A 27,634-nucleotide genomic window follows, 5' to 3' on the forward strand; every position below is an offset into this window, starting at 1 on the left:
ACAGTACGTAGCTGAAAAACATAGCTAAAACTTCAAAATAGCCAAAAAAATAGAAAGAAAATCCTAAATGAGCCAAAACAGCTAGCATAGCTGAAATATTAACTAAACTCCAAAATAGCCTAAAACATCTTAGTAAATGCAAAATTGGCCAAAAAGCAAGTACAATGCTAATTTTAAAAACTTTAAAACCATAACTTTTTAATATAATTATGAATGAATAAAAAGGCATGAATATTATTCCAGAATAAATACACTTAAATCTTAGATAACTTTTAATAGTTTACGATCCATAAAAATATATTTTGTCAAATTTATACTAGTTAGAAATGAGCGCAAGACAACATCTGGTCATTCATAACAACAATATAAAATGATCTGGAGGGCCGGATAGAATTACCCGGAGGGCCGGATCCGGCCCCGGGGCCTTGAATTTGATACGTGCCATAAGGTTTTACTTTATCATAGGAATCCACGTGCCATAATGTATTTGGGCCTCTTACTCCTTGTAAGTTAAGGATCTTTCAGTCTCTGTGTCTCTTGGGTAACCACAAAACCCAATCTGAATTGCTTGCTGATGTAACCAGCAATAAATTAAAGCTCCAACCATTTCTTCATCCACCAAATCTGTGTGACATTTTCGTCTCAAGAGGTTCATTTTCATGCAAATTCTTTATAATGTCAATTCAATAAGACTTAGGACTATGTAGCAACTAAAAAACTATATAGTGCAGGACTATCTGGATTTTAAAAGCAATTCTGACACCATGCTCACTACTTTTTATTTTTTTTTTTACACCACATATGACATCACTGTCTTCTTAATTCTTTCCTTATCACTGATACCTCAAAAGTCAGACTCCCACCCACAAACTGGCACTGCTAGTGGAACATGTTGAGCTGATAAATTGTTGGCAAACACGTTTCCATTCAAAATTCAAATTAAAGTAATTGTCTGACAACAGCTACTAAGCCCTTAAACAGTCACTCCTGGTGTTAGGTGTGAAGGAACACTTTTCTTTCTTTCCAAGGGAGGTGTTTAGAAATATTTATGTGGTCTAACAGGTTTCATTCAAATTTACCAGCAGGTTAACCCTTTAACACCTGAGCTGTCACCTGTGCCGCTTAAACACAAAATCTTTAACATACTGTAACTTTTCAATCGTTGACATGATCAATGTAATTCTAGCAGATTCTGGAGGAGAAAAGCCACTTTTCTCAGAATCTGCTAGAATTACGTTGATCGTGTTAAAAATACTTCCTAAAATACATCCTAATATACTTCTGTTTTTACAGAGAAGTGAGTCACATTCTGTGTAATATAACACTGTAAAATCAGCCATAAACCTGAACAGCTGCAATCAAATGTTTTTCTCAGAATTTGACTTCCAAAGGGAGATGATTCTGCTAAAAATAAAGAAGACTAAAGATTAAAACCTTTGATTAAGGCATATCAGAGAAAAACTGGACCGCTTCTATGGGGTTTGGCTTCTGTTTGAGATAACAGAGAAAACTATCTAAAGAAGTGAGTAACTATTTTGTACCTTAGACTTTAACAGCTACAATAACCTGGGGCCATTCATAACATGTCACAACATCCTAAAGGCAACCGTTTTAAGTAGCAGTTTCCTTGAATACAGCCGGCATGTTCCAACAGCAAAACGTTCTGCAGTAAAAACGAAGCAAGGTGATAAGTCACTGGCTCGACTTAAACACAGAGTTGTAAAGCTAATTATAAGGTAGGATGCCTCACATCGCTTAACAATGTCAACCCTCTAGCAATCGCTGTAAAATATGTAGATGACATTTTTTATTCATGATGGGATTTCCTTTGCATTTTAGTTTTAAAAAAATGATATAAAACAAGGGGAAGGGGTTATTCCATAAAAGAGGAAGCAACACCAGAGACATACAGAGATTAGTGCATGAACTGATATATTTCCTGCACAAGTCCTAAACCCAGATGCACGTGCATGTGAAATGACAGAAATGTTTGGAATAAATTAATAAATAAAAGTCACCCTTTTATTTTTTCATGTCTTTAAAGTTGAAGTTTAAAAAGTAAAAATAAAAATACAGTTTTTTTTTTTTTTTTAGGGTTCTGATAAAAAAATATATATATTTTTTTCAGCTCAATTAGTTACAATTATATTGTCAACACTGGATTTTTGACGATTGGAGTTCTAACAAAGTGAAAGGTGAAGGTTTGGTCATCGAAGCTTTTCACTTCCTCGTCCGAGCTGACATTCGGCTCAAGACGATACTGCTAGACATTTCCAATACTGCTAAATATTTTGATGTGGCAGTAGTGAAGATTTACGCTAGAGAGACACAAGGTGCTCACACACCAATGGCGTAGACGCTGCCACTTTCAATTAAAAGCTTATGCAAACGCACATAGAGCAGAAGTTCGGACTTCTATGCATGTTTGCATAGACTTTTGATTAAAAATGGCTATTTGAATGCGCGCCAACACAGGAGTGTAACACCTACAGAGGTATCATGATCAGACGGGGGTGGATAAGAGACGGAGCTGCTCAGCTCAGCCAACTTTTCTCTTTGACGCCATGTGTTTATCTAACACAAGTATTTTATGACAATTATTTATGAATCCATTGTGTTCTGATGATGAAAACACTGATGGTTTAAGAAAAAAAAATATTTAAACACTTTTTTTTGCAAACATTTTATGGTTTGTGGTCCATATTCCCAAATCTAGTACGGATCAATGCACACTGGTTATAGCCATAGGTTCTGTCTGAATTCCTTCACTACTCACAACATAGTGCACCATATAGAGCTTTCACCATTTTGTTGTGCTGTCCGAATCTACAAGTCCAAAACCGAGTGCCCTAGAAACTTCTCAGAAGTCTTTGTATCATCAGAATACAGTGGATTCATAATTAGAAGTAGTAAAATGCTCGTACAGGACATTTAGAAAAATTAAAAAAGTAGTGAGCATGGTGTCTGAATTTCTTTTTAAATCCTGGGAACTATATAGTCATGCACTATATAGTTTATAAGTAGTTAGGGATTAGGGTGGGAATTAGCCTAGCCCATAGCCAATTTTTTTTAGAGGGTCACAGCACATCACTTCAGAAACTTTTCCACCAGAAAAAAAATCCTATCTATTTGCCTTTAGGGCTGCCATAAAAGATTAATAATAGTCAGCTAATCACTGATAATTTTTTCTGATTAGTTGACTCATCAGGTCATACGCAAAGTGGATGTAAAGCAGACATCTTAACCATCATTAACTTTAAATTAACTTAAAATAAAGACAATTAAAATGACAGTTTATTAACTTTTAATGCAGCCCATTGGTTTCCGGTATTAAAACAAGATTAAATCAAATTAGGTCAGCGTCTGAAACAAGGAAGTTGACTCACTGACTCAAATATAAAAAGACTGCATTTTTTTGGTGCTGAACGCTAACATCTTTGTTCAACTTTACTACACTCTGACTTCATATAATATAAAGTAACTACTAATCGACTATTAAATTAGTCATCGACTATTTCAATTGTCGATTAGTCAACTTACTGTGACAGCTCTATTCGTGTTAGAACAAGGATGCACAGTCACTGTCGAGTTGGTTAGAAAATGTAGTTCAGTGTTGTTTCAGTGTTGTTCCTTTAATAGACTTCCTTTTGACGTGCTTCTTGAGTCTAAAATACATGCAATTTTTTTTTGGTGGGTTCACTTCCACACAGTTAGTCTACTCATGTCTATGAAACAGTCTCAAAATACACATTTAGCACATTTCCATATTTAAATCTCTAAAGCTTATAGCAATTATGAGCAATAACAAAGTTGTGTTCTTTGACTCAATTTGAATTAATTAGTTGTCACACTAAGCAGAGCTGACAATGACATTGGAGATGCAATGTAGGCTGCGTTGTATTTGAAAACATGTTTCAGGAAATTAAAAGCCACAAGAGCACTGTGGTGTTCAGATCTCAGACAGATGTGCTTGGGTAACTGTGAGAATGTCTGCATGTGGTTTAGACCTAAAAAAAGAGCTTCAAAATCACCGACTCTCAATGCGGAAATGCTCAGAGTAAGTTGGTTAATGCAAAATCATGCAAATGGCTCTGAGCCCTGCCTCCAAATGTTTGGAGCTCATAGCACAGGGCTGGGCAACAAACAATATCTCAGAAATGAAGACATTTGGGTTTAAATTTGCAGTTTTATAAAGTTTATTTAACATTTATTTGGCTTGTAATTTCACTACACAGAGATAAAGACACACAAGGAAAGTAAAAATGTGTCCTGTACTGAAATGGGACTTGCTTAGAACTTTTTTTTTTTTTTGTGAAAGATTAGATTTCTTCCTTGTTGCTGCATCTATGTTGCGATACGCTGAACACAATCATCAGTTCAAGGAAAAGTTTGGGTTGGTCCCTCCTCCTATGTCTCCTCGTCTTCCCTCCCACAGGGTGTGGATAGCAGCGAGCATGTGTAAAAAAAATGCTCAACAAGGTACTATTTTCAAAACAGACTACAATAGACATACCTTTCCGTCAAGAGGAACACCTAAGCCTCCTGGAAATACAAAATTTTCACCTGGCCTTTCAACTTTCAACATCACACGGGTAAGACGAGCTGTTCTGCTTTTCCTGCCTGCTCTCTTTCTGCCATCTGGAAACTGGTTTTTAAATGTTTTTTAAATGCTTTCAAATAATTTTTGAAAAGAGGTGAAAAGTTGTTTTTGCAGTCTGTTTATTGGTGTGGAAATGTTCTATAGGGCAGGTTTGTCTTTGTTAATAATTTATCCTTTTTTACTAAACTAATTTTTGGTTATCCAATGTGCTCTCAGAGTGGAATATAGTATTTTTATATATATATATATATATATATATATATATATATATATATATATATAAAATCAGGCTTTTAACATTTAAGACTTTAATCTACAGTTTAATGAAAGCATAAGGAAATAATAATTGTTAATCAGTAGATTGAAAATGATAAACCTTCCAAACATCAAGATGTGAATCTAACATAACAGAAAAATTTTAAATACCAACAAAAAAGTGTTTATTAATTTTGTACAAAAATTGACATTTAGAAAAGTAAAGAAAAAGTACTTATTAAGATTTAACAAAATGTATTTAACTGTGTTATCTTCAGATTTGAGATATAAATATTTGTTACATTTTTTGGTAAAGAACAGTTTCACATATTTTGTCTTTGGATTGTCGCTCTCTAGTTAAAGCAGCTTGAAGGGATCCATTTCTCTTATGTTAAGAGAAAAAAAAGTGCGTATCACATATCAAGTAAGAACATTTTCTTGGAAAAATTCATCTCACAAATGAATTACCAGAGGGGAATTTTTTTAATTACTAGGTTATTTGATGTAAGATATAAAAATATTTAAAGTTAATTTGAATAAACATTTTAATTTAATAGTATTAAAATAAGGTGTTTTTTTTTTTTTTTTTATAATTTTATCTTAATTCAACTTCTTTTTGGGAACACTTTTCACTTCTGGGCCGCTTGTGTATCTAATCTTTTGGCTTTTGCTTTGACACTAACACACTCCCTGCTTTCACGATAAACTTCTATGGTCAAAAATTAATTCTAAGAAGTGTAACTTAGGAAACCTACTAACCACATCAAGGTTTCATCAGGAGGCCAACACAAAACAGACGCATTCTGGTTTAATAATTCCTGGCTCCTTCTCTTGTTCAGCAGGTTGAGCTCGTTTCCAAACCAACAGCAGACTCTTTAGCTCTCCTCCTTATAGGAATGCTACCGTCAAGTCCTCAGGGCCCTCCTTCCTGCGTAGTTTCTGTTACCTTTCATTACACAGCTCATTATCATGAAGAGAAAAGGCCTTATTTTAAATAAAAGAAGAATTAAAACAAGCTGCTCTGATGACTGGCTTTAAGATTTGCTGAAAAAACAAATTCTGGGTTAATTACAGACCCAGAAGTATTCATCAGATCAGAGAACGTTTTTCTTTAATCTTTGTAAAATTTTGTGAACCTGTGTGTGTTGCAATCCTTTTTTTTAGTTGGCCAAAGCAGTAGTCAGAGTGATGCTGTGCAAGTTTTGAGTGGTTTAGAGTCCAATGTTATGTTCTACAAGCTTTGGTGTCAGTCGAAGTTTTTTGGAGTTGGGGTTGAATGTCAGACAAATTTGGTTGTTGTTTGGTCATGTTCGCTGGTTTCACAATCACAGAAGTGTTTGTGAATTAAAAAAGCAGAGTTGAGAGAGTATAGCAAATGAAATCAAGGAACTAACCAAATAAAAATCAAATTATTCTTTTGGAAAATATCTAGTCTTTGTTACATGAACCAGTACAGAGGCTGGTCAGTACAGGTGCAGCAGGTTTTTGGGTTGTCCAGGCCAGTGGAGGGGTGCCACAGACTTCGCTAAGTCTGCCGGATGCTGGGCACCGGCACTTGCTAGCAGTGCTTGTTCAATCACTCCCGCTCCATGGGCTCTGTGACAGGCTGACGACCTGTCCAGGGTATATCTCGCCTTCGCCCAACAGTAATCGAGAACCCCGTGGCCCTAGAGGTTCAAGAAAATGGATGGAAGTTCAGGAGGAAAATCCTCACATAAAGCAGCCATATTGAATCTTAAACGTCATGTGCCCAAAGCTGAGTCCCCTGATTGGTTGACGCTGGCAGCCACGCCTCGCTGCACTCGGTGCCCAAAATCGCGCCACAAGACCTCAGATCCTGTCTGTACATGTAGCCCTCTTCCCTATCATCTATCTTTGGGCTCGGACAATCAAAAAAACCTGTAACTCCTGTACCCTGTGTGACCAAGGCTTTATTTAGCTCTCACACAGGGTTTGCGGGTGATAGGATCCCGTAGGATCTCCACACAAACTACACTCTAATTTCTCTCCTACTTCCCTCTTATATACCTGTTTGTGTCGTTTAGGTATTCGCTATGACTTGTCGCTCACTGCCAAAACAATGCGTGTACATTTTCACTCTACCTAACCTCTACCACTCTAAGACTCTGCTATTTAGTCCTAATATTTTAAAGACCCATTCCAATGAAAATTGTCTTTTTGTGTTTTTAACATGTTCTTGTAGCATTTTTCGCATATTAGAGGACCTAAATAAAAAAAATTCAAAATTTAAAGTGCGTTTCTGAGTATTTCTCAATAAAAATGTAGTTGGATCAGAAAACTGTATGCTTGAAAATTCTCAGATTAATGACTAATCCAATGTTTCTTATCATTATTTTTGCAGCGCTAATCTTAGCTTGAGACTATTAGGTTGCGCGTGAGCAAATAGAGCAAAATAAACTACTGGCGCTGTGCACAAAATATTTCTTGAATAATGATGAAGGCTTTCTTATAATCATAATTAAAAGATCACTTGGAACGATTTTACAATAGAAAAATATAGGGGTGGAGTGGGACTTATATCAAACAGCCCGTGTCCACCTGTAGAAGCATTTATGACTAAGGCTTTACAAAGGTCCACCTGTGTGGAATATCTAAAAGCTTGTGATGAGCAGAGTGGTAATAAAACAAGAATTTACAACTCCAAACAACATAGCAACTCCAAAACACAACTATATACATACATCACCCAAAAGCAAATAAGAAACAAAGGCAAAAGAGACAGACACTGAAATTTGTTGGTCTGACCTCCATTTAGTATATGGTGCTAATAAAGGGATATGTTTGACATGTTTTGATAACAATCTATTGTGTCCAGCATCAAGTTACGCCCTCTATTCACTTATTGTGCACATTTTTCCTAGACAGAATGCCCCTATAACTGCTCCTCGGTAACCAACAATAACGCCTCATTAACAGCCTACTAGATAGAATCTTTCTCTTGCTTGTAGATCCTTAGAATAAAGATAAGCAAGTTTTCTGAATGAATGCAGCTGCTGGGGTGAGGAATTTTGGCAGACTTTAGTATATAGAGCAGCAAACAATTAAAGGTTCTGAGGTCCTCTTTTGTTGTTCAGTTTCTTGTCATTAATGTGAGGCAAGTTAGATAGGTTAAGTCAAAATCACCAGTAAATAGGCTGATTTCGAAATGCTTTTATTATCCATATGGCTTGTCCCTATCCCTATAATTATCCCTCCAAGCAGAGAGACATGGTCTACATCCGAATTCCCACCCTAATCCCTAACTACTAAAAAAACATATAGTGTGAGACTATATAGTGCCCTGGATTTTAAAAAGCAATTCAGACACCATGCTCACTACTTCTCTTTCATCACTGATTTCACTAAGTGAAAAATCAAATAAATACAAACATTTTATGACGTATAATCATGACTCCACTGTTCTTATGATGAAAATGTTGATGGTTTATTAAAAAAATTTCATTTAAACAAGTTTTTTTGGCAAAAAATGTTCGACCGCAATGCATTGTGGTCTATATTCACTAATGTAGTGAACATTGATGCACACTAGTTATTCGTAAAGACCTCTGGGAAGTTTTTAGTGCACTTGATCTTGGAATGGTAGATTTGGAAAGCACTACAAAATGGTGAACGCACTATATAGTGAGTAGGGAGGGAATTTGGATATAGCCATGGAAAAAATAGTGTCCTCAAATTCGGATGTTCCTACTACTTGATGATGTCATCAATAGTCGACAGTCGTCCATGTTAACACATAGTAGCCAGCACTTGGAAAATACATAACAACATCAGTTTTACAACTTTAAAAAAATCATGTAAAGACAAAAATTTATTACTTATCCTTAGATGTAAACATGTGCTTCAGAGCACATCCATGTGAAGAAATGGTGACCCATGTCACAAGTGTGACAGAGGAATATCCAGCCCTAAGTCCCTATGGCTCCTCCTTTGAAAACCACTTTCAGACACGACTACAGCTTCAAATGCCCCTACAGTTGGGGCAACAGGGTATAGCCAGAAGGGTATGGAAGTTATTTGGATTTGGCCTTCAGGATTCAAAATAATAAATAAATAATAATTCTATTACTCATTTTTTATCAGTGTATGTAAGATGTGTTGTGGGTATTAATAAACGGACTATTATATTAAAATTTGTATTGACATTCTGTACAATAAGACTTTTTTTCTGGCTTTTCTCTATGATTTACCCTCCTCAGGAAAAGAGTATGTCAACATCAACACCTCACAACTTCCTACGGCCGCTTCTGGCTTCAGTGATTTTTTTGGGATGCTTAGGGACTCTCTTTTTGATGTATGGCAACTCATCCATCCAATGGTTGTATGATCCAGTAAAAACAGCCGTTTGCTCAAACCAGGAAACGGGGATCCCCACCATTGACAGCAACAATGTAACTACTTTGCTGGTCTGGCTTTTGCCCTTTGGAAGCAAAACTGACCTGAGTGTCTGCAGATCTCTGTTTAACATTGAAGGCTGCTTCCTCACCACAGATAGAAGTCTGTACAGCAAAGCAGACGGGGTCCTTATCCATCACAGAGACATCGCTCCAGACCTGTCAAATCTGCCGAAGCTCCAGCGACCATCATTTCAGAAGTGGATATGGATGAACATGGAGTCACCATCGAATTCAGCAAAGCTGCCTGGGATTGCCAACTTGTTCAATCTGACTCTTAGTTACCGCCTGGACTCTGGGATTTCAGTGCCTTCTGGATCTCTCCTGACAGTAGACACTGAGGATTTTGTATTACCAAAGAAAACAAATCTAGTATGTTGGATTGTAAGTAACTGGAATGAGAACCATGTACGAGCCAAATACTACAAAGAGATGAGCAAGTACGCACCTATTCAAGTATTTGGAAACGCCTTTGGTAGACCAATCCCTAATGATCAATATTCCTCTACCATGTCCAGCTGTAGGTTCTACTTAGCTTTTGAGAACTCAATCCACAAAGACTACATAACTGAGAAACTGTTCAACCCCCTTTCTTTGGGGACAGTGCCAGTGGTCCTAGGCCCATCCAGACAAAACTATGAGAACTTAATTCCGGGAAGCTCCTTCATTCATGTGAATGACTTCAAATCACCCAAAGAGCTGGTTGAGTACCTCAACGTCCTGGAAAAGAATGAGACCGAGTACCTCAGGTACTTTGAGTGGCGAAAGGACTTCATGGTCAAGAGGCCCCATTTCTGGATAGAACATGCATGCAGGGCTTGTGAGCACCTGAAAAGACACAAACAGTATGAAGCTTTCCACGGACTGGACAAGTGGTACTGGAACTAATTGTGTTGCAAAAAAACAAAACAAAAAACTATGCATTCTCTGAAGTGTCAGCCATCATGATAATGACGCAGAAAAATGTGAAAGTAGACAAAAAAAATATGCACATTTTATGTTTTATCCTCTGAACAATGACTTCTCTATAAGCACTGTGTGAACAAATGCAGATGGTCGACTCAGAGTTATTTAAAAGGTTAACCACTTTGATGAAATGGCATGTATTGTATTTTTTATGTTTTTGTTGGAATTCAGTGCAGATAGGAGATTTATTGCAGTACAGTCCAATTAAAATATGACAAACACTAGGATTTTATTTTGAAGGATCTACGTTTTGCCTAATTAAAGACTAAATAAAATAAGGTCAAAATAATAGAGGAACTTTTATGGTTTTTAAATATTTGAATTTGTAAGGAAAATATATTTTGGACAAAATATTGACATTAATACTCTGTCCCTTGAGCCGGCAGCCATCAATCATTCAAATAAGAAAATTGGAAAGCATTGGAAAGATTACATAACATTTTTTATTGTCCTGTTTCTAAATATAACTGCAAAATCTGTAAGCAAACCCTGAAAATTTTACTGACTTAAAATTTTTTGAACTTTTGACCTTCTCTAGGATAAGGACTTAGATCCTCTGTATTTTTTTGAATTGTTTTAAAACAGCAAAAATACATTGTAAAGGTCTGTTGTTTGCATTCATAAGCAGAACCATTTATGTGCCTTTAACATGTACTTTATGGAATTTAACAGTAGATTTATTTTTTACAAAGGTACTTTTCTTTGTGATAAATTGGATTTTTTTAAGGTGTCTTGAATTGTGAGAATTTGGAAATTTCTATGTAGGACACCAGACTGTACCACCATAATATGTCATTATGGTTTTATAATATATGATTAAATATAATAGGATATATATATATATATATATATATATATATATATATATATATATATATATATATATATATACATATATATTAGCTAGAAAAGTATTTTTTTTATTGTTGTATTTTCTTCAATGAAAGCCTCTTTAATTCTAACCATGCTGCCATCTAAATCTGTTAGTGTGTTATGGTACCACACAGGGAAGATATGATATTATGTCTGAAGATACCGTTTACAGGAAATAATTTTCTTTCAAAAGTGTCATATTTAATGCCAAATATTATATGTATATCTTAGAATGGACTTAGAACTTTTAAATGAATCTATATTTGATTGTTTTTTCTTGTTGTATTTATTTTATTTTATTTCATTTTTGGGGAACTATGTTTTAGATTTCATGCTGGGCTGTTAGTTAGTTTTTGGAAGTCAAATAAGTGAATGAAGGCTTGTTGCACAAATGCAAAACTTTGAGTTAGCATCAAGTGAAATCTAATGCGTTCTTTTAAGGTCCTTAGAGAGTTTGACATTGGTAAAATGACAATAAATTACAGTTGTCAACTTAATGTTTGTCTTTTTTGTGTTAAAGTCAGGCCTTATAATCATAATCACATTCTATATTAACTCCATAGGACAGAGTTAAGAATCTCTTTTAATAATGTGTCTCAAAATGGTTTTTAAGAGGATTCAATCCTTTGCTGCTAGCAGTATTCATAAGGTGTGTGGACTTAAGACATGGGTCCCAGGAACCTAATAAACACTAAAAAAGTACTCTAATTAGTCATTCAGTTATATAAACCTTCCTCAAATACAGAAATTTTGTCTCTTTTAATTCTTATTCTTTTACCTCAAATAATAAAAAAAAAAATCTAATGTTATAAAACAAATGAGAGTATACTATTGTATGTATTATATGTAGTACCTTTTAAGACAAACATTATGCTATTTATATATTGTGTTTTATATATACAATCAATGGAATATTGCTCAAAGGATAATTATTAATTAATCAGGATAACTTTCCTCTTTCTCTCATTGTTCTTATTAAGTCTTAAGTTGTGGATTTTTATATGATCATTAACAGTTGCTGCTTAGCCCTTAAGCTGTGAAGTCTGAGTGCCACGGCTATGATAAGCATGATGTATGAGTTTCGGGTCACGACACTTTGATAAAGGGTTGTTCCACCCTGATGGCTCTGACCTTGATCTGCCCTGACTGTACGCGTACTACCAGTCAATTTATGTCATGGACAGATACATTAATCATTTTAGCCATTAAGCTTTTTTTTCTCTTTTGTAAAAAAAAAGGGTCTGTTAAAAAAAAAAAAAAAAATTTAAAGGTGAATTCGATCCTAGCACAGAGCTGCGAACGGGGTGTGGCAGGGCATACAAAGGACTGAAAAGACACCTGGTAGATTGTCTCACACCTGGGTTCAGGTTTCATGACACACTCACAACAGAGGTGCTTTGTTACTAAGGAAAAGCAGTATTCAGTGTTGCAGCAGGTCATTAAAGATCAAGTTAAAAAAAAGGCAATGAAACAGAAAATTAACAGAGCTACGCGTGTTTTGGCTTTAATTTTAGAAATGACTCCCAGACTAAAGATACACTTGCATCATTTCAAAAGGGGAGAAAATCGAACATTTTTGCACCAAAAAAGAAGCAAAGAGGTTCAGAGATTAATGCACTCATCGCAAGGTCAACAACAGCTTTATAGTGTGTTATCGTGCAACCTTGCCAATTCCTTTATAGAATTTTATTTTGTGTTATAATCTTCAAAAAGCCTGATAATCTCAATCACTCTGCCTTCTCGTTTTGGCTTTTCTCTGTGTTTTGTCTCTATTCATACACAAACCAAGTCCTTGAGTGTCCACATTAATAAAATAAACATTGAATTCTGCATTTGTGTAAAATGGTGAATGGCGTTTACGTATAAAGCGCTTTACAGTCACAGTCACACACTGATGGGGACTCCCCTACCGAGCCTTGGCACCAGGAGCAATGTGGCATTCAGCGTCTTGCCTGAGGACAATTCAACAAACAAGAAGGCAAGGCAGGAACTGAACCTGCGATCGTCACATCAAAGGTTGACTGCTACGATTGTGCCATTCTTTACAGTCTAAAAATAATTAAAAAGGCAAACATATTTACCCTTTTACTGCGTCGTTACCATTTTATTAGAATGATTGACCGATGTTTACCAATAATTATTTAGCCATACTTTACAACAGAGAACATCCAAGACAAAAATATATGATTTTATAAAATTTTTTAAGAAACAAAGTTTTAAATATGCTAAAAAAAATATGTTAGAGAACTTTATCTTTGGCAAATAACCATCAAATTACTTCAAACCAAGTGAGCATAATACAGAAAATATAAACTGAGCAGATAACTGCAGATGTAGCAACCAGGAAACAAACTTAAAAAGAAGAATGCTACAAATGATTTGAAAGATTTTTAAGTGGAAAGCAGAAGCGGTTCGGCCTGAAAGAGGATATGTCAGGTGTCTGAAAACTGCCTCCAGCTCATGACACATGCGTTTTTGTCATAAATAAAGACGTTCACCTGAGTCGAACCTTGTTAAAGTTTACTTTTTATAAACAACACTTCACTAAGTCATTTAAGAATGTTTCTAGGAGAAATGTTTCAGTCAAGATGCTTTAGGCTACTTTTTAACAGTTTTTCCAGTAGAGTTGTTCATGAATGTTTATTTGGTTGTCAAACCTTGTTAAGTTTTTTGTTTTAACACAGATGACGTTGTTCTTAGGGTATCATTTTTATGTTAAACAAATAAATAAATCACTTCAAAAACAGTAATGTTAAAAAGAATTGGCTGCAATTAAGTAGGAGAAACTTTAGAGTTAAAAAGCTGCTATTGTCCTTATCCAACCTTTCTTCTGTGACCAGTGCCGCTCTATGATGTGAGCGCACACACAAAAATCTAGTCAGGTTTTAACTAGCCTAAATTAATTTTCCCCAAGTTTTTGTAAAAAAAAAAAAATCTTGTCACAAATTTGATAACACACATTAGCATTTTCATGCCAGCTCCTGTCCCATCCTGGTTTCAAACTGTCATTTGTTCAACTCCGCTCAATGCATGATGAAGAAGCTTCATTTGACAGTAAAATTCACTAGTCTCGTTGTAAAGCTTAGGTCAATAAACATGAAGTGCTGTGGCACTGAAACGTCCTCTGTTGGTGGCCACAGAGGAAAAAACCTCAACCAGGAAAATGCTATGGTTTAGTGGAGCACTTAGTTGAGACGCAACGCTTCCTCAACGTCCTCAACTTTTAAGCTGAAGCTTAAAATGAAATCAAAACCATCATGTTGGGACAGGAGCTTCAGATTTTGTACAGATTAAATTCCAATCATCTCTAAAGAACTGAGATGACTATACGAAACCACAGAGTGTTAATGGTATAAAAATGTAACTCATTAAAAACGTTTATAAAGCAGAAAAAAAGGTCGATTAATGAAGAATCTTATCTTGAGCAAGTTTAAGCTGGTTTGTTGAGGTGGGTAAACATCCTGCTTCAATGTGTAACTTAACTTTATTTGTGTAGTAATTTACTTCTAGGGTTTAAACAATGACTCCAATCCAACTTCTGTTTGCTTTAAACTCAAAAGTCAAATAGTGTTTTCCTTGTTTGTGGTCACCAGCCTGTTTCATTTTTGCGTTTCCTTCACATTTGGGTTGCCGGTAAAAGCAGCATCTGATGTTTGCTTTTAGTCATTCGTTTTTTTTTTTTTCCGTGTCCACCATGAACACAAAAGCAGCTTCTGTCTGATAGTTTAAATTTGAATTATCTTCTATGTTTTCAATAGTTTTTACTTCCTTTTTGACTAATAATTTACTGAAACTTTTGATTTAATATTATAAAATGTTTTAATGAAGTGGTTCAGTAACCGTACCCATGTGTTATTATCAGTCTCCGTCTTCTCCTAAAAAAAAAATCAAAGAGGTTACTGCATTAATTCAGCTATTTGCTTCACTTGTTAACAAGTCAAACTCAGAGTTATTCCACCACCATTTCCAATCATCCTCTCACTAGCTTACAGCCCCTCGTAACTCCAAACTAACATTACTGGTGCATCAAAAATGGCGAGAAATATTGGAGCTATCTAGGCGTAAAGTTCTGAGGCAGATGCCAGCTCGGACGAGGAATAAAAAACAGATGTAGATGGATGTATTGTCTACAGCAGCCTAAAAAACGGACCCCGGCTCCTGAATCACAACAATTTAAATAAAAGAAATACTTAAAAATGCAATTAAAATCTTAATTTTCTTTTTATATGTCATGACAAAATGCCACAAAACATGTTATTTTCATAGGAGTAGATCTTTATGACAATTTTAAGACAAAACACTGACTATTATTCTAATATATATATATATATATATATATATATATATAAAATGCTATTTTATTGATTGGCAATTAACACAAAAATGTGAAACAACTAGAAACAATTTCCTTTCATACAACCGCAGGAAGGAAATCGTGTCATTTTCAAACTTGTGCAAACGTTCCTAAAAACTCAGGTTCAGTTTAAAGAGGAAGTTTTACCTTTATAAAATACATTTTCTTTTTTTTTACTTTTTCAAATCTCTCTGGTTTATCGGAGCTGACTGGATGGTTTGTAGCTGTCATACTGACTTCCTGCCTTCCCATTTGCTATGTGAAGCATTATCTGATCTTTGCTTTAAAAAAAAAAAAAGCTATACATAATCTACGTATACTTTTCCTACACACTATTCATTCTTTGTCAGTTTTTCTGTTAGTGGTGGAACAAGTCAAACACCCAGCGTCTTTTGTTCCCCATTTCTTTGTCTTTTTCTCCCTTGTAACACCAGGCCAACCTCATTGTTTCTGTTGCTAAACCAGCTTTTTGAAAGACAGGGAAGTTCTGAGGGCAGAGAAAAAAGACATTGATATCCTAGCAATAATGCTAAAGTAAATCTAAAAGAACTTTAGTGGATGTCAGCTGATTTACCTTATCTAAAAGGGATATATTTGTAGCCGAAGCTGCAAACACTCCAATAAGGACAATTTAGTCGTACTACTTCACTGAAAAACATCAACAAATATTTCACACCCTGACTAAAAAAAAAAGTAAAGTTACACACTGCACACAGCATCCATGTTTGTTAACCGGGATCAGTTCCTAATGCTGCAGCAAACAAGTCTGATACAAAGCTGTGCAAGTCTCCCACACCTGTCAATAACTCAAAAACTCAAATATTTTTACTCTTCCTAAAGTCAAAATATATGTTTTATGTTGAGTATTTGTTGATTAACACAATAAAATAAAATAAATTATCAATTAAAAGAGTCTAACTCAAAAAATGTATAGAAAAAAGATCTCATTTTCTATTTAATAACAAACAAACAAAAAAAAAAAAGTTTATCTCTCAGAACTTTTGTTGTCTAATGTGTTATAACTTTAAGGAAGAGCAAGTCACTCCACTCCTCCTACATTCCTTCTCCTTCTTTGCCATGGGGAAGAAGCAAACAGGTATTTTATGCTATGTAGTCAGACTCAATGTTGCCTTTCAACAAACTCCAACAGACTTCAAGAACTCTGAAATCACCAGCAAAACTCACCAACGTACTTTAAGAGGGTAAGACGAGATGCTCGGTTTTCTTTTACTGTTTATACCATTTTACTGAGGCTAATTCCTAAAGTAGATTTTAAATTTGACAAAAATTGTCATTGAGGCTGTAGAAGTGTGCACTCTTTTTGTTTTTACTTATCTCAGAAAACTTTCAAAAAACGATTTTTCTTTGAAAATTCAAATGGGTGGATTTTTTGAACTGGGTGCAGTTTGAAGAGACTAAGTGATAATTGTTTTTATGTATTGAAATGTTTTTATGTTGAGGAAAGACACTGTGAAAGCAGCATTGATACAATATGCAAAATACAAGTATATAAATACTCAAAAAACACAAAGTAGTGAGCTATTGATGACTGAGTACTTCAGGGAAAGTAGAGGAAGTATTTTTACATGTATATCAGTGAACGTTCTCATTCATTCCGGTGGTGTGGTTATGAAGTTGTATCATTGCAATTTTTTAGATGAATGTTTAAACTATTTTTTTATTTTTTTTAATCAAGACGTAGTACATAATGATAATGCACTAATGCGTTATATCAAAATAAAATCTACAACTTCTTTGTTTGACACTTGTAGCAAAGTCTGTGTCATGATGAGATTAGAGAAACTGCAAAACAATAAGCTTTATTTTTGTCATTTTTCTTTTAGTTTTTAAAGCTATGAAATATTGTCCTAAAAGAGAAGTGCTGATGTTAGTTACACAATCAAACTGTTGCTTAAGAAAACCAGACTCATTTCATTTAATGTGGTGATGAGTTAAGGCAAACATTCTGCTTTACGTACTGCTATATTTGATCATTTTTCTGAATAATACACACATATTTGTACATGTTCAAGTCAAACATTTTTTCTAAAGAAAGGAATGTTTACAGAGAAAAGGTGGCTCTTGTGGGTGAACAGGTAAACTACAAGAAAGCATGTTTGTTTGGTGTGTTGCAATCTAGCCACAGCTTGCACTGTCAGAGACCACACCAGCACACAATGGTACAAAATGAAGACACCAAACACCAGCGTAGAGCGACACCACACAGGACAGAGTGGGGCTAATTATTACACAGCCTGCATGGCTGTGGAGCTAAGAAACAAGTTTACTTTTTGTTATTTTATAAAAAAAATAACATGTAGCTTTTTTCGACACGTTGAGGTGAGAATTTACAGTGATGTAAAGTTGAATCATTACTTTGAAGGGAGCTGGAGGGTTTGACTCATCTAAGGTGACACGAGCTGTAATGCAGGACAAGGGCTTATGGGCTCGGCTGAAATCCCACAAAATGCTTTTAGGCATTTGTGACAATCACTCAAACAAACAGGGAAATGTGAGAATCAGTTTCTCCTCCTTTACTGGTGGAGCCCGTGAAACAGGTACAACAGGAGAATAAAACATCCTTTGTCTGGACCAGTTTTTTGATCAAGATGTTTATCACTATCTCCAATGTCTACCTAACTGACATTAAAGGGCCTATACCATGTTTTTCCCAAGTCTTTCAGAGTAAACTGTAATATATGTCACTTTTGGTACACTAAAGAATATTTTTTAAGAAGTATGAGTAATTTTGGTGAGTTTTTTTCCTACCCGGCGATCTTTGAGGCACCGCCTTTCACTGATTGAGGGTGCCGCCCATTTCATGACATCATCCTAGAGCCAGTCTTGGCAGCGTCTCTGCGTTTTCCCAGGAAAACAAACAGCATCCAAACTTTTGAAGATTGATGTGTATACAGTATATCTGCCTTTAGTAGCCCCAGTCATCGCTACTACCGGGGCTAGCGGCTGAGCTAGCTGAGTAGCGAAGTTAGCGGCTGATCATCACTAGTTGAGCAGCAAGGCTAGCAAGCACTGCTAGCTGAGAGGTGAAGCTAGCAGCTGAGAACTGCTAGCTGAGTGCTGATGCTAGTGGGCGAGCTCCGCTAGTTGAGCAGCAAAGCTGGTGGTGCTCAGCCGCTAGGTTCACGGGGGTAGTCGGTGCTTGTGTTAGCCTGGGGGCGGTTGTGGAATTACAGACTCTTCCTGAAAGGGGCTGTTCTCACTTTGTGACATCAGCACGTGAGGACCCGCTTGTTTTCATGGGTTGGGAGGGGCTAGTGCAGGTTTTTAGAGGAAGAAATGCATGAATTGATCAAAAATACCCCTTTGGGGTTATTTATAAGTGAGGAATGAACATTATAATACTCTTAAAAACTGAAAACGTTGATTTTGCATGTTATAGGCCCTTTAAGGGTTAGGGGTTGATCTCCCAAATGGGCCCAAAGTATGTCTGGGTATGGGTCAAATACAGGGAATATGTTTTAAGCCCAACAGCAGAGTAAAGTTTACCTTCAAAGAGCTGTTGTGATTGAAAGAATTTGTATTTATTTCTATGCACTTTTCCATGCTGTCAGGGAGCCAATGTGCTTTAATATTAAACGACTATTTAAAATTGAGCAAATTGAGAACAAAAAATTGAAAAACAAAATTATAAAAAACAGTCAAATAAATAAAAGACTGATAAGAATAAAATAAAATAAATTAAATACAATTAGACACAAGCTAGGGAGCATTAAAAGACATTTTAAAATAACTTTACTGTTGAGTTTCTGTTGTGACAGGTGCATAAAGTTGACACTGGTAGACCATTTCCTTTTTGAATAATTTGACTTTTACTATTTTTGATGTGTAAATGATTAACATGTGAAACAAAAGTCCTGACAGAAATCGTCACCCACAGATATGTAAAAAAACAAGTTTGAATTTACATATATGTTTGGAGTTTTTCGTACAGCTCGAATAACAAAGGAAAAGGTAATTCCTAGAAATCTGTTTCACATGAATTCATAGTCTGTTCCTCTTCTTTTTTTTATTGTTTTTCATAGAACAGGTTCTTAGTATCTTGAAGAACTAAAATAAAAACAAACTGAATTTGACAGGTCAAAGGCAAACTGCCAAAAAAGGAAGTGTTTTAACACATCCATCAAAAAAACAATAAATTCATTCTTATCTGAAAGAAGTCATAGGTTGTCCATGGGTTCTTTTAAATGAAAGGCTACCGGCTTCATAAACCTAATCTTTATCTATCTAAATAAGCCTTTTTATCTGACAATCATAAAAGTCTCTTCTCTTAAAAATTCCAGTAGTAAAAACATAAATAAGTGAAATGTAACAGCTCTAATTCAGATCCCTGTAGAAAACTATATGTAAATGAATGGCTCTGTAGATGCAGTTTTTTTTTGTTTGTTTGTTTTTGTCGTATGATAAAATCTCATTTTCATCACGTACGATCTGATGCAAAAGTTTTTACAGTTGGTTTGCAGAAGTGCTTTAGGCCATAGAAGAAGTATTTAGCTCAGGCAAACAGTAACGTTCACCAAGAGAAATGAATGCTATGTGGTATGTCTGTGAATAAATTCTTCAAAGCTGAGTTAGAAGCAAAGACGACATTATTTTGAGCAAAAAAAACTTCCACTGAGTAACAAAATCTTGCTAAGTTAGAATCTTCACAGGATGTCACATCGGAGGTGTGTTTAGTGTTCACAGGGTTTGTCCACGTATTTAACAATAGTTTTTCCATGACTTTCCAAAACCTTTTATTGATTTTCCAAAACTTAAGATAAACACATAAGATTATTGTAGTCGGGAATCAAACCAAGACGTATGGATACTGCAGTTACATATGGAAATGTATTGCATTCAATCTAAAAAAAATGTAAAAAGGGGGATCATTGTTCTATTTTTTTCTTGATTTTAGTTTTAATATTTTAAAGAACTACAAAAGCACTGAACTACAAACAGGCTGACTTCTAACCTCATCTGCTCATGAAAACTGTAAGATTATCTGCAATTAAAAGTAAAAAAAAAAAAAAAACACAATATGTCCGTGTTATAGGCATGACCCGTTTTGTTTATATGATCATCACGACCTACTTACTTTAGCCACAAACATTACAGATCAAAATGTTGGATGTACCTCTATTGACCAGTGTGAACTGCTTATTTTTGTCTGGGGGAATTTTAAAAAAAGCAAAAATCAGAAAAAATAGTGAAAATCAGAAAAAAAATATAGCAAGAATAAGAAAATGTATTACAAAAAAACTATAGTGAAAACCAGAAAAATGTATTGTAAAAATCAGACATAATTAAAGCAAAATGTAAAAATATCTAACTAAAAATATGAAAAATGTATAGCAGAAATATACAACAAAAATCAGTAAAAAAAAGGGCAAAAATCAGAAGAGGAATTATAGTGAAAATAAGACAACATTAAAGAAAAATGTAAAATATATAACTACAATGTTAAAAATGCATAGCAAAAATAAAAATATACAACTAAAATCGGTTAACATTTTTAGCAAAAATCTGGAAAAAAGAAATAGTGAAAATCAGACGAAATTAAAGCAAATTTAAAACTGTATGTAACAAAAATCCGAAAAAAACATAGAGAAAACTGGAAAAAGTTATAGCAAAAATCCAAAAATATTATAGCCAAATTTAGATATGATTTAGATATGTTAACTTTTAACTTTGTTAATACGCATGTTGCAGTAGGAACCAGCCGTCTGCCTGTTCTGTGACACGTTCAGTGTGAACGTAGCTTTAGGCTCACTGCTCCTGTTTCACTTCCTTTTCAGCATTTTTTTTTGACAACACTGAGCCTTAAAATGCATTCATAGATGTTGTTATCTACACTTTTTTTTGTAAATTCTCCCTATATCTCTGTATCTTCCAGAACCCCATTAATGTTTTTGTAAGATTCTAAACAAAGTTAGGCTCAGGGTTTATCTCTCTATACAGTTAAAGAATGTTTCTAGTTACTAAAAAAGAAACACAGTCCTTTATGATTGTTTGAGCAGAGCAATAAAGAACTACATTTTTAAAGTACTAACTGCTGAGAAAAAGAAGCCACAGATATTAACCTTCCTCTTGCATTTTCTATCTGTTTTTATCCATGGTGTTAACAGGTCGGTCTTGAGCCTTGTCTTAAATCAGCTTTAAAATACACTAAAAACAATAACTTAACATCCAATTTTTATGTCAACTCGTGCTTATCTTGTTAGGCTTCCTTATCCACAGAAATGTTGGTTTTATTTTTTATTTTTTTCTGTGGGTCTCTGGGCCATTAAAAAAATAAGTATGCCTCTAGATTTCAATAAAAGTAACCTCAAGAGGATAATATAAATAAAGCAAAGGTTATTGTGTCACTTGAATTTTACTGAGGGGTTTAAAACACATTTCTGAAAATAATTTGCTTGATCTATTTTCCCAACTTTGAAATAATTAACTCTTGTAGCTTCTATTGTGTTATGGGTCACTTTTGACCCACACATATTTTCTTCAAGCTTTCTTCAAGCTGCAGCTTATTCAGAACTCTGCTGCTCGGGTTCTCACAAGGACCAAGAAAGTAGACCACATCAGTCCAGTTCTGAGGTCTTTACACTGGTTACCTGTCTGTCAGAGGATAGACTTTAAAGTTATGTTACTGGTTTATAAAGCTTTGAATGGTTTAGCACCAAAATACATGACTGACCTCCTGACCCAGTATGTACCAGCCAGATCTCTCCGGTCATCAGGATCCGGTCTTTTATCAGTTCCTAGAGTCAGAACTAAACATGGAGAAGCTGCATTCAGCCTCTACGCTCCACAGATCTGGAACAGACTTCCAGAAAACCTTAGATCTGCTGAAACACTCAGTGTATTTAAATCCAGGTTAAAGACTCACCTGTTCTCAGTTGCATTTGATTAATATGTATTCAAAAGTTTACGTCCGCACTTTTATCTATGCTTGTTTTAAATTAAAATCTTTTTACTTTATTTTAATTTTATTTTAATGATCGCATTTTTACTATTTCTTTTGATTGTTTCTTTTAATGCTTTATGTAAAGCACTGTGAATTGTCTCTGTACATGAAATGTGCTATACAAATAAACTTGCCTTACCTTCAAGAACATGCAAAAATAAAAAATATGTATATATTTTTTTTAAATCAGCAATTTAACTTCAGAACACAAACAACCAACAAATCAAACCAACAGAAATAATTAGCATCTTCCAAAGGTATTGGAAAGCTAAATCAGAGAAAATCTTTGTGTGTCTAGACGTCCCGAAGTTTGTTTATTTCGCTTTTTTGCAACTATACTGGACAAATGAGAATCCCCTGAAGCTCACATGACTGGGTGAGGAGGTGGATGTCAGTCTGTTGGTTGAAATCCACAAATGATTTTAATGATGGCTCTAATTATTTCTTTATTGAGTTATTTGATATAACAGGGTCAAAACTGACTCTAACAGTCAAAGGGACATAATTTCAACCAGAACATTTAAAAATAAAATTACATTGAATTCCATTGAAATCAAGGTTCCTGACAAAGTCATAAAGTCTTGATGGAATACATTTATTTTAAATCTTTTTTTATGCAATTAAAAACTGGAACGGGTCGGTGCTGACCCTAACACAAGATTTAAATTAAGAAAATGCAAGGAGGCCTTTTTAAATATTGAACTGTCGGTATATATTTTTTTCCCCTATTTTTAATGTTCTTTCTCTCCTCATTTCAAAGGGGAATCATCAGGAAGAGCTGCCGCTCCAAAACAATCACATCTGATTTGAGAGATTTTCTGTGAACTATATCAGGTTTGTGCCCAGTGGTTGCAACAGAAAATTGAAGTTCTGTTTTTAATTACAAATACTGATCATGCATTTTGCTTAGCAAAATGTGTAAATAATTCTTGTATTGTGGAGATTACTCAGACATTACTCTGTCTCTTTTGCTCTCTGTAGGGTAAACTATGACCACGCCAAGCACTCAGAGCAAATTGCGACCCATCCTGCTCACTGTTCTACTGCTGGGAGGCTTCATGATTTTTATGTTGATGTACGTCAAGCCATCTTCACAATGGTTGTATGAGCCGGTAAAGTCTGTAGTTTGCCCTGACCAGGTCACCCCCACTACAGAGCTGGTCACCACCAACACCACCAAAGTGCAGAAGGAAGAAAAGAAGACCATTCTGTTGGTTTGGTTGGTTCCTTTCGGACAACAAAACGACCTGAATTTCTGCAAGTCGCAGTTCAACATGGACTACTGCATCATGACCACCGATAAGAACATGTACAGCAAAGCAGACGGGCTTCTGTTCCATCACCGAGACATCAGGGGTGACTTGTCAAACCTGCCAAAGGCACAACGACCGCCACACCAGAAGTGGATCTGGATGAACATGGAGTCGCCTTCCCATTCAGGAAATTTTAACGGTCTAGATGATATGTTCAATTTGACTCTCAATTACCGTCGGGATGCAGACATCCCGGCGCGTTACGGATACCTCGTTAAAAAAGAGAATGAAAAGAAATTTGAACTTCCCAACAAAAACAAGCTCATCTGCTGGATTGTGAGCAACTATAACCCCAACCACGCACGGACAAAATATTTCAATGAGTTGCGTCAACATATTGAAATCTCTACGTTTGGACGAGGCTTTGGAAGGTACGTGTCTGATGGGGATTACGCCAACATTGTGTCCAGCTGTAAGTTCTACTTAAGTTTTGAGAACTCAGTCCACACAGACTATATAACAGAGAAACTGTACAGACCCCTCTCTTTGGGCACAGTGCCCGTGGTCCTCGGCCCATCCAGACAGAACTACGAGTACTTTGTTCCAAGAGACGCTTTTATTCACACAAACGACTTCAAGTCACCCAAAGAGCTGGCCGACTACCTGCATGTCCTGGAAAAAAACGAAACGCTGTACATGAGGTACTTCGACTGGAAGCAGTTTTATGATGTGAAGGGAACATCGTTCTGGATAGAACACGCATGCCGGGCTTGTGAACATTTGAGAACGGACAATCGGTACAACGCATTCAGAAGCCTTCGGTCGTGGTACTGGGGATGATGGTACATTTACTTTAAAGTACCACAAGATTAAGAAGGTTACAGTAAAGAAAAAGATTTGTCGGATGAAATATTCTTATACGATTCAACTTGAAGTTTTTGCTAAACTGTTAAAACATACATAATGTTGTTGCACTGATTTCTTTTTTTTTTTTTATCCACGCAATATAAAAGTAGATTAAAAATAAATTATAAAATAAAAATATTTATGTGAAGTAAAAAGTAATTGAACAACTAAATATTTCTGCGCAAATTAACAAAAAATATTTATTTTCCCTATGGTCGTGGTGCTGTAGAAGAGTGGTCGACCTCGGATCAGAAAATTTGAGGTTCGATTCCCACCTTGCCCACCCATGTGTCGAAGTGTCCTTGGGCAAGACACCACCAGTGTGTGACTGTGTGTGTGAATGGGTCTGTGACTGTGAAGCGCTTTGTGCTTTCGAGGAAGGTAGAAAGTGTTTTATAAGTACACGCCATTTACGGCATTCATCATTTAAAAAAATTCTAAAAAGTTCAATTTGGTGAAAATTTTATCTCAACTATAATTTATTCTGAGAGAGGAATAACAACTTGATTACTTTTAAAAAGAAAACAACTAAAAATATATTTATTTAAATTTTCAAAACGTAATTTAGACTTAAGATAATTACAAACACATCTGTTCATTTTTTATTTTTGTACCCGTTCGTGTGAACTTTCCATTATTTAGACACTCTTTTTACATTTTTTTTTTCAGTTGGTTTACCATTATTTTAGGATGTCACTGCACCTTAAATGGGTTATATTATTTATTATTAGTTGAACACTGATTTTATCATCTGCTTGTAAGAATGCACAATTAGACAACATGATGATAATAACACACATAAGTGGGATTAACACTAAAGAAAATGACACACAACGAAGGCGAGGATCCAGCACTACACAAAAAGAAATGACATTTATACCTCTGGGGGTGATGAATGTAATGCAAGGGCAGCACCACTTACTGAAACCAAAGAAATGAACTTGCAGTTTCTTGAGCCAAGTTTTATTCTGTGTCATCACTGGAGTCTATTTTTCAGTGTCAAAGGGTCAAAGACGTTTATCTTTAAACCTCCGACTAATGAAGCTCACAGCTGTGTGTGTTGGCGCTCCATCCGACTGTGAAGAAAACACCAAAGCGTACTTTTTTATATTTGTTGTCATGTGTTTTTACAAGTTTTATTACATAAAATATATTTTTATATATATATTTTCTGGGATGGTGGAGGATGGTGGTGGTGGGGCCCTATTAAACCTATGAGATTTTACATCTGTGGGGGTTTCTTATTACTTACAACTGAATGTTTTGTGCCCAAACAGACTAAATGAGGCACTTTGATTTGTATGAAGGCTTGCGGTTCGCTCCTCTCCATTTTAGACAGCACTATAGTGGATTTAAAACTTCTCAGGGTTTGTTGTCACTTTTGCAGCTCATGTAAGAAATTAAAGTTTTTGTGTCAAGTGTGCCTCAAAGCAGCAGAAATCAAGTGGTAATAATGTGACTGTAGACTGTAACAGAGGAGAGGGGATATTTTTCTTAATGACTAGAGTGTTGTCTGAAAGTGTCAAATAAAAGGTGGCAGCAACAAATAAACCTCACAATGGAACCAAATTATTTTTTTAAGCTGATGCTGCTTAAGTAAATTAAAGCTTTTATCTTTGAAACAGCTGGAGACTTTTTTTTTTCAAACGAAACAATTAAAACGTTTTCAGAAACTCTTGGAGTCTTTTCTTATTTCAATTGAAATATCACATTTTATACGTTTGCAAACGTGTAAAAAAATGTAATTTTTTGTCAAAACATTTTTTTTTCTATGACTGTTATCTAAACATCTAATCTAAATTTCCAGAATAAGATGTGCTTTTTAACAAGAAGCAGTGGTCAGAATACAAAAAGTATTATTTTGATATAATTAGAGTAAGTAAGATGCTAAAAAGTCAAAAGAAGATAAGTTGGCAGTAATTTACTAGATCATGTGGCTGTAAAAAAAATTAAAATGTGCACATCAGGTTGCCATTTTCTGCATTTTTCTTTCACTATTAGATAACAAATAATCAATGGATTCTGACTGTAATTCTTTATGTAAACTCTCTTGGCTTATAAAAATTGTATTAAACCACTTTTAATTCAAATAATAATTGATCAGTGAAACAGACAAATTAAAAAAAAAAAAAACTATCAATAAGAAATGAGAGTATTTTTTTATCTCTAACAGGACTTTCCTTCCTCCCCCTTCAGGAGACAATCATGTCAATCTAAACATTGGAGGCAACCTACGACTAATAAGCAAACATTCCCAAGTTAAAGTCTATTTAAAATGGAAATAATAGAGTTTGTAAAATATCAAATGTCACACAACAAATACAATACAAGAGGGCCTTCTATTGGCATGCTTTGTGCTTGTATGTGTGAAATCAGTGCAGCAGTCTTTGTCACATGATTAATATTCTTATCTTATCTTTAGTTAAATCAAATCACAAGTTTCATTTTTTATTAATTTCAAACATTTTGAAATAATAACATTAAACATTTTTAAAGACAAAAAAAACCCAGAATGATCTAAGCAGTTATTATTAAATGCAACCTGATATTACACTACGTAAATGTTATTGCCCCCTGTATCACTAAGAAATGCAGGCTGGTGTTTAAATAGCGTTCTAACAGCCTGGATAAGTGATTGACGAGGGGATGAAGGGGTGTTGTGGAGGTTCTTTGCTATCCCATATCCTCAATTGCACTTTGGTGCTTAAAGTTGTTTTGACCGTCACAGGAACAACATATGCGCCTGGTTTCATGCTGCAGGTCAAAGGGTCGGATGGATGTGAGTGTGTGTTTGAGCTGCTGGGATCAGTGGCACAAATAATCCTTGGATGTCAGTCGGGGATTACTGCAAAAGTTTAGACTAAAAATGGGTGGGAGGCAGAACATCACTACACCTTCCTGTGTTTGGAACACCAATGTCGGTCTTTCTGTGGCGATTATTTTTTATTTCGTTTTTGATTTAAGTTTTTTACAATTTAAAGGCTAATTATTTTGTTTTTGCAAGCTATAACTAAAAGTTGATTTAGAAGAAAATTATCTGAGCGCTTTAAGTCC

General features: G+C 35.2%; 2 protein-coding genes across 3 annotated transcripts; both read left to right on the forward strand.

Annotated features, from left to right (window-relative positions):
• The first annotated feature begins 4,243 nt into the window (after positions 1 to 4,243).
• LOC118597874 (4-galactosyl-N-acetylglucosaminide 3-alpha-L-fucosyltransferase 9-like) lies at positions 4,244 to 11,034 on the forward strand. The gene is made up of 2 exons (XM_024266319.2): positions 4,244 to 4,592; positions 9,073 to 11,034. Exons 1-2 carry the CDS (start codon positions 4,263 to 4,265, stop codon positions 10,153 to 10,155), a joined length of 1,413 nt encoding a protein of 470 aa, XP_024122087.2. The 5' UTR covers positions 4,244 to 4,262; the 3' UTR covers positions 10,156 to 11,034.
• On the forward strand, positions 4,507 to 26,713 carry LOC112142744 (4-galactosyl-N-acetylglucosaminide 3-alpha-L-fucosyltransferase 9). Of its 2 annotated transcripts, none has more exons than XM_024266311.2 (3): positions 4,507 to 4,592; positions 23,182 to 23,255; positions 23,403 to 26,713. In XM_024266311.2, exon 3 carries the CDS (start codon positions 23,411 to 23,413, stop codon positions 24,512 to 24,514), a length of 1,104 nt encoding a protein of 367 aa, XP_024122079.1. In that variant the 5' UTR covers positions 4,507 to 4,592; positions 23,182 to 23,255; positions 23,403 to 23,410; the 3' UTR covers positions 24,515 to 26,713. The 2 variants fall into 2 exon arrangements, with proteins under 2 accessions (XP_024122079.1, XP_024122072.1); XM_024266304.2 differs by lacking the exon at positions 4,507 to 4,592 and adding an exon at positions 16,574 to 16,662.
• The last annotated feature ends 921 nt before the right edge of the window (positions 26,714 to 27,634 follow it).

The sequence above is a fragment of the Oryzias melastigma genome, linkage group LG22 (genome assembly GCF_002922805.2).
Source record: "Oryzias melastigma strain HK-1 linkage group LG22, ASM292280v2, whole genome shotgun sequence".
NCBI lineage: Eukaryota > Metazoa > Chordata > Actinopteri > Beloniformes > Adrianichthyidae > Oryzias > Oryzias melastigma.